A 12,370-nucleotide genomic window follows, 5' to 3' on the forward strand; every position below is an offset into this window, starting at 1 on the left:
AAACACATCCCAAAAGAAGAGGAAGAGGAAATATTACAATCCAAGACCATCTTCAAAAAAAATAAAAACCCCAAAAACTAATAAACTTACGAGATAAATTAAAGTATTGGATTAGTTATAGGAGAATACCGTAGACAAAAAAAAATTACAATATTACAAAAAGAACCAACTTGAATCACTTGTGTGCTTAAATAAATATAAATAATTCAAATCCTACTTTGAATATACAATTACTCATGAATAATCTTTCTAAAATTAATTTGACTACTAAAAAAAAGAACAGTTCATAGGTTTGACGCATTATACTTTAGATATATTATTCTTGTTTAATGATATAATTAAAGTGATGATTATAAATTTATATACGTGTGTTTAAAATGTAAAACTATATGTGAATTGCAAAGGTTTGGTTGTATTGAAGGTTTGAACTTTTTTTTTGGTCAACTAAAGGTTAGAATTTTAAAATGCCCTTTTCTTTCTGTTTTTGTTCAGGATTCAAAAGGCCAACCCCCCAAAAATTGGTTCAATTTACAATCTGAAATCCTTTTAGCATGCTTGCTTGCTAGGGCAAGGCATCAATGTTCTTAGTCACGGCACCTAGAAAGGCCATCACTCATCAGGAGTGTATTATGTTTATGGCCAGTACAACATTGATGGGAGTTTACCGCCAACAATGTTTGAAGCAACACCAATATCTTAAAGATTCACCTCACAAGTAACACAAACGATAAGACAAGAACAGTAACTCCTTGTCTCTCGCAGACTGCCAAAAGAAAGCTATAATAAATCTAAAACCACCCACATTTTATTTTCATATAATATATATATGGGCTATGCTACGTATACACCAAAATCAATCACCAAAATCAGCCACTACTATAAAATACATACTAAAATACAAATACACGTTGAAAATAAATTAAATTACACATGTATTTATACAAAAATATATTAATGGCTGATTTTAATGGCTGATTTTGGCGTACGAATAGCATTTTTGTATATAATTATATATCGACACCGGTTGTAGCATTATATTTTACTAAACGACGAATAAATTGGAACAGTGCCACGGAGCATCAAAACCCTTCTACACAACCTTGAGCACCTTTAAAATTGTTTCCAAATAACGCAAAACATGAATCACGAGTTGCATTTTCACTTTGGTTCCCACTATTTAGTAATTCTTTCCTAACTCTGCATAGAAGCTAAGTTAATTCACACGACAAAACTGCATGCTGAAGCAACAATACAGATATCCCTTTCCACCACACACCAATGTCTAACCTCTAGTGCTGATTATTGGATAGAGAGATTTTAGCTGTGTGTTCCATTTGTCTATGGCAGTGTACTTTTTCATTCCTTTCGACCTGAACCGTGTATATTCGATTAATACCAATAAAATAGCAAGATTATAAACAGAATAAAGTTGAAAAAATTTGAAATATATATATATATATATATATACACAGACCTATCAGAACGTTCCAAGAGCCTGTTCACTTGATCAATGTGTCCTTGAATTCTATTATCCAGAATCAGTGACACAAGCAGCTGCTCAACATCATGTTCGGGAACGTTCAGTTCCTGTAAATTAGTGGGTTTTATCACATAAAAAAAATTACAATTAAGTTGGGCAAACCATAGCTTAACCTCTCATAATTCAAGTTAATAAATATGTATTACTTACATTAAAGGAAGCAATAAGAAAGCAACAGCACAACCCTTCACTTAGCCAGTTAACCAACTATGAGGTAATTAATAATAATAATAATAATAATAATAATATCTATAAGCTATCAATGTAAATTTCGGTATTTACTTTCCTTCTTTAGTTCCACTAATTTGTTTCATGGACTTGGGTAAGAGGTAGTCCAAAAATGAAGCTGACACAAGAATTCTAGGAGTAAAATTACCTTAGATATAAATGGTATCCTTATCCTTGTATATGGTTTGATGAGCTTAAGCAAGACTTGTGTTCTGATATTCTTTAGCAGATCCTCAATGTAATTTCTGATAAATGGATCATCCATGATGGTTCTTCTGTTACTCTGGAAATCAAATACCCAGAATCCATTTAGAACCAATAATAGGTGAAGAGAAATGAGACTAACTAAAAGTACCTTCAGTATTTTCTCAAATTCCAATATTTCATTCCGTTGATAGGCTGCTATCAAATTTGTCATTGCCAAAATTTCCGGGTCATTCTTGTATCTGCAATACATAATTTATGAGATTTAAAAAAAGAATGGGAAAACACCCTGGACTTGATCAAAGAACGATAGGAATGAAAAATGGGTGGAGCAGACAGGAATAAAATACGCATCACTTACGGCTTAGCCTCCTGTCCATCAAAAGGATTCACTTCAGACTCCATCAACATGTTGGCAAGAACAAGGTACCTGATGCATATAATAACAATAACAATACATATTAAAAACAAAGCTAAAATTCTTTACTCAGCAGTCAAGATGAAATGTATCTGAGGGAAAGATTATGAATTTTAAAAGTATCAAATCTTATCCTAAAATTGATGACTCGTGATGAATTTCATTTCATGAATACCGCAATCTATCATTAATCAAATGTTTCAAACTAATAACTAAAAGTAAAATGAATTCCATGCTGCATACTTCAAGCATTGGATCCGCCTATGATTCCCAGCTTCATCATAATTCTTAAAAGCTTCAAAGAAGTCAGTAGCTGCTTCTGCCCACTGGCGCTCTGCCATATGCATTTTACCCCCACATTCATGGATTATCCCCATTATTCTTGGATGGGGAATAGCTGACTTAATAGTAAGTGCTTTCTGGTAAAGTTGCTGCATTTAAGACCAGGAGACACTGTTAAACAAACTTCCCTAAAAACTAATGACTAATCAATGAATATAAAATAATTCTGAGGCTGCTCCCAGATTCAAGAGATTCTCTACAGCATTAGGTTAACTACAAGCCAGGTATTGAGATGGTGTATGAAATTGAACAAACTTTTTTTATACAGGTACCAAAACCACAGTTCACAACATTCACAACAATTGAAAGATATTTAAGCCTATCAAAATTTATTACTAGAAATAGTCCATTAGGTTATGATAGCTCAGTTATCCATGTTCAACCATGATGACACCCCCACTTTGCTTACACATCAATATTCAGCCACGGGTCACTGCCCATACATCAAATATTTTTTTTTCCCCACATATTACAAGATCTAAACTACTAAAAACAGTTGATTAAAAGAAAACAGGAAATTGTGAAGAATAACGAAAAATAACTATAAAAATTCAAAAACAAGCAAGATACTGAGATGCCAAATTGCCAATGTGTTTAAGCAACTCCATCTTTCATCCAGAGAGATACAGTTAGTTCCCATTGAATAAAACGTACATAAATATTAATTATTTGAGAATTCATTCTAAACTAATAAACAGTAAGTGAAGTCTGATGGATAATTGAAAGCAAATTCCAGAATAAGCAATAATAAATTGGTGAGGTAGATACTTAGATGTTAGGTACACAAGTAATTTTTTAAAACAAATGCTGACCTTGAGTTTTTTGTTGTTCTTGGTCTCTGTGTACATCTGGATTTCTATTGCATAAACCTCCAACAGTTGGGTTCCTTTCTTATGGTCATCTGTGCCATCTTCTCTTTGGCAAGATTTGTGAAGTTCCTTCAAGATCTGAAAGGATTCAACAAATCCTTAAACTTTTACTATGAAAAACACTAGATACCAATAGAATCATACAATACATTTAAATTATGTTGGACAGCAAATTAAACCTTTACCTTGCTCATTCGTCCATATTCACCAATATCAAAGAAAATCTTACAAAGCTTCAGATTTGTTTTAAACCACAATCTCTGCCAATTGAATAATACAAAATTAAACATAAGATTGCATTAATGGGAAATGCAATGACATGAGTCGCAACCAAGATAAGGTCTAAGGGATTAACCTCATTCTTTGCTTCTTCAAGGGCTTTCAGAGTTGTCTGGTAGAATTTTTGCAGAAGACCAAAGTTCTGGCTAGCTGAACCTGAGACATAGTCCATAATGCTGTTTATGCATTTTTCACTGTAGTTCCGAGTCACTGCAGACTTAATATAAGTCAACATCTCCCTGTAGGCTTCCATCATCTCTTTATATCTCCCAAGTCGATAGTAGAGCTTGACGGTTTGTTTTAGAGCTTTAAATCCCCTGGTAAAATGTAAAATAAATCTCACATGAAATACATAATAGTTTCTTAGTACCATTAGAAGATAAACACAAATATCACGATGCATGATCCAATTCATCAAAGAATACAAAAAAGAAGGGAAAAATCGGCCAACAAATATATTAGCTGTATTTACTAAATGGCCAACTAGAAACAAAACATTAAAGAAAAGAAAGAAAATAAAAACCACAAGCAGGATCAGATCACTGAATTATTAATGATACAAAATTGCAACAGAGGATACAAATGTATACTGTCATTTAAGTCCAGTGTCTATATGTTTATTATTATTATGCAGCACTCAGATAATAGGGTTCTTACCATTCAGCCTTTTCTTGTTCCATGCGCACTACCTCAGCAAAACCAGAAAGTGCACCTTCTGGATCAGTTTCAACCAAACCTACACACAAACAGCAGCATCTTAGGAAATTAGTGTGGAGGATGGAAATGGAATCATCAATTTAGAACCACAAATTATGAGAACCTAGATCATGATGTTGTAAATGAAGATTCCTCCCTTTCAAAATATCTGTCCTTAAAGGCATTTGCACAATGACTAAGAACTCAACAGCAAAGCTTTTCTCCTACTAGTTAAGGTTGATTACACGAATCACACTATTATTACATTGTATCATAAACCATATCTACAGGGAAGCCAATTAAATATAAGCCTTTCTTAATGACTTCATCTACAATTTTCTAGGTTTTCTATACCTGTAGGTTTTCTATACCTACACTTATCGAGCTACCTTCCATCTAATTTAGTTTTCTTATCAAGGCTTCCACAAGCCTTCTATTTCCAAGACGTACTGTAATTATATTATCCAATCAATAAAAATCTACATGATTTTATTTCTTTAATGATTTCACCTATAGTTTCTCTCAATATTTTTAAATTTTTTAATGGTTTTACCTATAGGTATTTGTACATTCATCCAATCTACCCATCTTACTGAGGTTTATAGAATAAGAAACTGAGAAAAAATATTCATGATTAACTTCTATCAACTTGTACAAAAAAAGATAATTAAGATTAAGAAATTAAAAAAAAAGTTTTCTGGCGTGAAAGATAGTTTGAACCAGAAGGAGTATAAGTTAATGAACATATACCTATCTTCCAAAAGGATGAAAGATAGCATAATTGAATTCAAAACAACAAGCTAATGAATCAAACTTCTAGTTCCAACAATGATGCAATTGATGAATGATCATAAGAAAGTGCAAAAACACTTTTGAACACCAAGTTAAATTTGAGCAAACTAGTATGTAACCGAAAAATAAAAATAACCTATCCAAACTCATTACATTGAAAAGAAGTGAATGTAAGCATAGGTGCGATAAATACCTTTCGAATTGTAATATTGATTCTCAATATCAACATCTTGCTCCTCTTGCTCCTCATCAGAGTACTCAAATCCATAGTCCTCCATATCAGCATCTACATTATAAAAACATAATGCGCGTGTAACTAAATCAGAAAAAGTTAATCAACTATTATAATTATATATATTTCAACGTTAAAAGCATAGGACATTCAATGTTGTAAAATATGAATACTTCAAAGAAGCATAAGTGGCAAAATTTATAGTGCAAATAACACGAAATTAAGTATTTAACAACCCTGTTGAATTGTCATTCCTTCTACAGTTGGAATTTCAAACCATGAGATTTGTGAGTAAACCATGCCACAAAGATTCAAAAAGGAATTTTCTTTCTTTTAAGTCAGCTAGCTTGGGACTAACTTAACAGGATTAAAAGCATTCACTGGATGCAGATGAAGTTCCAAATAAACAATTATATCATATAAGCAACAGTATTATTACAGTACAAAAACAATGATTGTGAAAATCCACATTTGATAGGCATTACTCAGCTTCACGATTTTTTCATGAATTTTGACATTTACAGAAACTGGTAAAAAAATAGCATCGTCATAGACACGCTGAAAAACGCACACATTCAACAATTACAAGAAAGTGCTTCATTGCTTAGTTCAGATAGGGTTTTCAATGCACTAAAATAAAAAATAAAAATCCAAGCTTATTAAAATTGAAAAAACAGATTAGAAAAATAAGTAGGAGGAGGTGATTACCGGAAGCCATGTTGTAGGGTATGGATCCGAGATAGGGTTTTGATGGTTGGAATCAGTGAGTCAGTGGAACTCCGAGATAAATCAAGAACTGCAAACAATTACATGCAAGGCAGTGAGGCACTTATTACATTGTGTTTAATGAAGATGGATTAGTGAACCTAAATGGCAAGCAAAACAGAAGCAAATTAAGGCTGTAAATTAATGCATTCTTTCACAAAGTAACAAGGTTTAATCATACACAAGCAAATTAACTCTCTATTTGGACAGAACTGATCAAAAAGATTAATGAGCTCCAGCTGAATTTAATCAAGCTTATTCACACACTGGATTTTCACCTTATAAAGAAGTTAAACCAGCAGTAATCTAATAAAATAGAAATTTAAAAATTGAACTAATCCATATTCTTAACAGATAAACTCATCAATATTCAACAATCAATTAATCAGAAAACGAGATATCAAGAAGCACACACAACTAGAAGAGACCTGACCGGTGGAGAGATCTGATTGGCGGCGAGAGAGAGTACAGAGGAAATTATCGAGACTGGGTGAGCAAAGAGCACAACAGTGACGGAGAGAGGCACATAACAGCAGAGGAGAGTAGATCGGCGACGAGGTCACAGGTTGCAGCCTCGGTGGAGAGACATTACATAGCAACGGCAACGGTGGAGAGAGAAGACGTAGCAGCAGCCGCAGTGAAGAGATAGGAGTGATGCTGGACAAAGAAATGGGCAGCCGTTGTGGTGTTTGACAGAGTGAGAGACTGACCGGGGTCTGCGGGAGAAGACTAGGGATTTTGGAGTAGGGAGTGAATACAGAGTGGGGTGCTGTACATACTGGTAGGGGTATTCTGGGGTTTGTATCACTAATTTACTGATTTTGGATGTTTAATATTTTTGTTAGAATTTAATTTTGATGCATTGTCAGTATAAAGTAATTTTACACGTGCATCCAATCACGTAACACCACTTCATCAAAAGTAAATACAAGTTTCATTGACCGCGTGAATGTTCATCCAAAAGACAGATGCGATTGCACAACTGTGTAAAACTTTTTAAACTATCAGTGTATGAAATTAAACTCTTTTTGTTAATAATTTAGTGATATTAATTTAAAAATAAAAAATTGACAAAATTTAAGAGATTAAATTGAAATAATTTAATGTATAGATCGTAAGTTCAGTCACTATAAATCTTTTTCCTGACCCTTTGTAAAATGAATATTTTAACCAAATCATTTTTCTTTATCAAGAACATTGTTTTTCCACTAACGTTTTATATATTAACGTATATGAATTATTAACTTAAAAATATAAATAAAAATGGTTCACTTTTTGTAATTATTAGAGAATATATACAATTCATTAATATTTTCTGTATCTAAATCATTTAATTTTGTTATTAATAAAATTATAATTCATCCTATTTTTATTTTACGCTTGGAAATGGTAAAGGCTGTGTTTTTGAATAGTGGTATTTCCATAAGTGTTTAGGGTACAGAAATTACATTTTAAATAAAAATATTTAATTATTTGGGAGAATTAGGAATTATAATTAACTAAATTTTAAATTTATTAAGTTGATAATGTTAGAGTAATTGTATAAGATCAAAAGTTTTTGAGCCCATTGATAATGATAATAAAATTTAGGACGACAGTTGCAGTTATTGTAGTACTTATAATTGATATAAAAACATCATACCTTGAGAAAAGATGTAACAAGATGAATGTTAAATTTTATTTATTTATTTTATTTTGTTTTTGAAGGTGTTTGGTACGATGATATTAATCTTTATGTGATTATTAAGATTTATATGGTGTGAAGTCTTTTTTTTTTTTGGTTGATATTTAAGTATACATTATTTTAAGATTTTGAATCAAAATAAATTAAAATTTTAAAAACAAAACAAAATTTTCAATGACAAATATAACAACGATTAACAGACCTTAAATCATAGATAAAAACTATGAACAAATATACAAATAAATAAGAGTGTGAATCCTCCATGTATGAGAAGGTATTTGGTAAATCATGAATATGAACTACGATTTTGGCTTGGATCGGTTTCAAATAAACTGTGGACTACAACCACGATTTTCACACTTGAATACCATCTTATATAAGTGATGATAGTGGTTTTACTTTAGTAAAATAGAAAATGCTTTCACCATGTAAAAGAGAAGAGAGAAAATTTTGGTAGAAATTTAGGAATTTGGTAAAAAAAAAATGTCTATTGAAGGCAGTTTTGTATTATCTAAATGATATTACTCTTGTGGCTGAATCTAATAAGCAACATGTTAGCTGTAAATTTTTCATTAATGTATTGTCATTTATTTATTTAATTGTTATTCATTAGAATACTTAGGAGCATATCATGAATTAGTTAGATTTATTAAACTTACCATGCAACAATATAAGAATATTAAACACCAAAAACATAATCAACTAACAATGCTAAATCTGTTCACATACATTGGAAAATGATACATGAGCAATATGAACACAGAAGTAGACACGTAGGTAAAGAAACACTTACCATCAGTGCAGAACAACTGGCTGTATTTTATTATTATCACTGAGTAGTAATGACCCTTCTCAAACAATTAATTCTCAAATTTGTAGCTCACACAGTAGAGGATGCTATCAAAACAAAGCAAAAACTCCTGCAAATGAGAATGAGAGGGGAAAAAAAAAGAAAAAAACAGAGGTAAAAGTTACAATTTTTTTGCATAAACTAGCATACAGCATAAAACAACATTTTAACAGCTGAATGCACTACTTAGCTACATCAACCTAAGAGTTTCATTTCATTCACTTTCAATCCACCATAAAGCCCATAACAAAAATTTTTTAACAAAAGAAACCACTAAAAGATGTCATAACAATAAGTGTCTTCTTCTCCACAACTGTCCAATAGAATGGAGGATGAACCCATTAGTACAAAGATTTTGATCAACTCCAATATAGTTGTCTTTTTCCAAGCTAAGAATGGGAAAATTGAGATGAGTTCATTTTAAGTTTCCAACGGACAGATAACAAAGTTTTGGCACATCATATGAAGCAAGAACCAAATAAAATACAGCAAAGAATCATATATTAATCATATAAGTTGTAAGCACAGAGCCTCGGATCATTTTCACAACTTATGATTGCACAAACTCAATCAATAAACTATGCTTGAATCTGCAGTAGAAAGATTTGTGGATGTAAACACACCACTCACTTCAAGATTCAAGTGAATCAACAATCTCAAATAAATAACCAAAACAAATTTCACAGAGAAAAACCAACTGAACTCAAAACTGGAATGGCATATGCCACCCAAAATCATTTTGCACCACAAAAGACCAAACTTTATTTAACTCGTTTCTCTAATGTAAACTCCCCCCACACCCTTTACTGTTAGTTCCCCTTTGCATACACTTCCACACATCAGGAACCAAAAAAAGATATAAAATTTGAGCACCCAACATGATTAAGAACTAGAAGCTAAACATAAATAGCAACTCAAAAAGGGACCCGATCAGCGGGGCAAAACCCTAACGCGGAAATAAAGACCCCAGAATCTCAATTTCCCTAATCTAACATTAAAGAAATAACACAACTTTTTATTTTTTTTGGTTTTCCACACAGTATCCCTAGTCCGACAGGTTAAGGACTACTCCACCACAGAACTGAACTCCATTAAGGGTTAAGGATTTGTCGTTGGCCAATAGATTGCTGCATTCGCAAGGCGGAATTGGAACCTCTAAGCAGATTAGTGAGCTAACCACTGCACCAAGCCAACTTGGTAAACACAACTTTTATTTTTAACTTTTGGAAAATAGAGGACCTTGTGATATAGGAAAAGCATCATTCACGGTGCACGGTATTAGAATCTAGGGCATCATCAACGCAAAATTTGACGAAAAGGAACAAATTTGGGGAAACAGTTCTACACCAAATACGAAACGCACAGAAGCAAGGCCATGAAGTGCAAGACACAGAGAGGGAGAGAAGTGAGAAAAAAGAAACAGATTTAAGTTCCATAGAGATATACAGAGATTCACGGTTGTTTGATACCTGTGCTGTCTCGTCTGTGCGCTATCGCAGCTTGGCTCAAACGAGGCTCCTGCAGCTGGGAAACTGAACGGGGTTCTGTGCTACTTGAGTCTGTATTGGACTGAAACGCGTGCTTGGGTCTCAATCCATTACTTTAGTTACTGTTTTCTTTCCTTGCCATATATATATATGGGTGGCAAACGGGCCTAAACCTGCTAGGCCGGCCCGCATAATCCAAAAAAAAGACGGGTTCGATTGAAAAATTGGGATCGTCAAATAGCAAAAACCCATTTAACCCGCACCGCTTAAACCGCGGGCTTTGGCGGGACGGGGAGAGATTTCCCACCGGTTTTAGTATTTTTTAGTAAAGCGGTATTTTTACAATTTTTTTTACCAAAATCCAACTTCTTCCGACCCAACTTACAAGAGAATGAAAATAAAAATTGAGTGTTTTAGATTATGTTTATTTTGTTTTAGAGACAATATTTATAATTATGTTTTGGATTATGTTTATTTTGCTTTGGGAATAATATTTATAATTACAAAAACTTTAATGTTTGTGAATATAAAAATTATAATTTGTTTATACTTTTAGAAATTATAATAGTTAAAAGTAAAAAATAAAAGAGATTTTTTATGCCTTTATATATTATTTAATAGTTAAAAGTAAAAAAAAAAATTATATAAAATAATCTACTTAATATACTAAAATTGGATTTTTCCCCAACTAATGAAAGTAAGGTATTAATTCCTCAGAAATTTATTTTCTTTTCAAAATAAAAGCACTATTCTCTCTTTTAAATTTATTTTAAAAAATATCTTTATTAGAATTATATTACATTGAGCATTTAATGAATAATGCATAATTATACTAATTTAAAAATATCTTAATTATAATTATATAAAAAATTAAACATAAATTTATAATTCTAATTGTTATAAATATGATACTAACGTTCATAGTGGTAAATTGATATTGCAATAATTAATTTCTATAATTATTTTTGTACTAGTAAAGGCTATATATAGTGTTTCTTTGTGGTTAGTGAGTCTAAATTTAAAAATCAAAGCATTCTTTTTTCTAATCTGTTATTCTTCTTTGATTAGGCAATTGTTTCTAAGGAGTTTTGTAGGTCAAGTTCAAGTCACATCCCCTCCACGTTTTCTATGTTTGTCCGAAAATATTTGAAGTAGTGGAGCATATAATGAGATTGAATTTCCTCAATTTAGGTTCGATTTTGAAAAATTCGTGCCAACCTTGAAGATGCAATTCAAAGATTGGTACTATATTTAAATTTTTTTTCTCTTAAGCTTTTTGTATTAAAAATAATTTTATAACATATTGTGATTTTTTTCAGAAACTAAGGGCCTTCTGGTGCATTAATGTAATGCCATTGAGGAGAATAAAAGTCAATTTAATATGACAATTTTAACAAGAAGATAGTCTGAATCTGTACATATTCTAAGTGTTCGATCTTATGATGTTATTTCGGTTGGTTGTTACGAGAATGATTCTAATCTATATGTATCTAAGGATTAGAATAGATTAAATATTATTTAAATAATTTAGTTCTAATATTGGTAATTGATTAAATTAGTTTTAGAAAAATTTAAATTATTGTCTCAATTTATATATTATGATTATTCTTTTTGAATATGTTATTTTTAAACTTTTTAATATGAATTTTTTTATTTTTAAGTTTGTTTTTTTTTTTGGATCTATGTATCACCTTTTTTTGTATTTCAGATTAGTAATGCAATTATTAAAAGAAATGTAATTCATCAATAAATTAGAATGATTAAAAATTTAATTATATTATGTGGACACAAGATTAATTAATTAAGATTAAGGCATAAAAAAGGAAAAAGAGTCACAATACGTGGTTTTACTTTCTTGCTAATATATAAAATACGTGGAAAAAAAATTAAAATATCACCATTTAAAAAAATTGTTAATCATACATATGAAAAGGGATTGGGAAATATACATAAATATAAAAAATAAAAAATTATTATTCGATTG

General features: G+C 31.3%; 1 protein-coding gene across 7 annotated transcripts; it reads right to left on the reverse strand.

The window, feature by feature from the left end:
* Positions 1-501: 501 nt before the first annotated feature.
* On the reverse strand, positions 502-10,518 carry LOC107475196 (COP9 signalosome complex subunit 2). 7 transcript variants are annotated; one of them, XM_052257336.1, is made up of 15 exons: positions 10,369-10,518; positions 8,843-8,969; positions 6,309-6,396; positions 5,562-5,654; positions 4,538-4,616; positions 3,957-4,197; positions 3,787-3,861; positions 3,545-3,679; positions 2,634-2,821; positions 2,334-2,402; positions 2,124-2,214; positions 1,917-2,051; positions 1,691-1,747; positions 1,475-1,587; positions 502-1,370 (listed from the first exon to the last, which is right to left on the reverse strand). In XM_052257336.1, exons 3-15 carry the CDS (start codon positions 6,316-6,318, stop codon positions 1,283-1,285), a joined length of 1,374 nt encoding a protein of 457 aa, XP_052113296.1. In that variant the 5' UTR covers positions 6,319-6,396; positions 8,843-8,969; positions 10,369-10,518; the 3' UTR covers positions 502-1,282. The 7 variants fall into 7 exon arrangements, 6 of the variants coding, with proteins under 6 accessions (XP_052113296.1, XP_052113297.1, XP_052113299.1 ...); XM_052257337.1 differs by having other exon boundaries at positions 8,843-8,946; positions 10,369-10,493; XR_008005911.1 differs by having other exon boundaries at positions 1,334-1,370; positions 1,691-1,725; positions 10,369-10,490.
* Positions 10,519-12,370: the final 1,852 nt, after the last annotated feature.

This window comes from Arachis duranensis, chromosome 2 (genome assembly GCF_000817695.3).
Source record: "Arachis duranensis cultivar V14167 chromosome 2, aradu.V14167.gnm2.J7QH, whole genome shotgun sequence".
Taxonomy (NCBI): Eukaryota; Viridiplantae; Streptophyta; class Magnoliopsida; order Fabales; family Fabaceae; genus Arachis; species Arachis duranensis.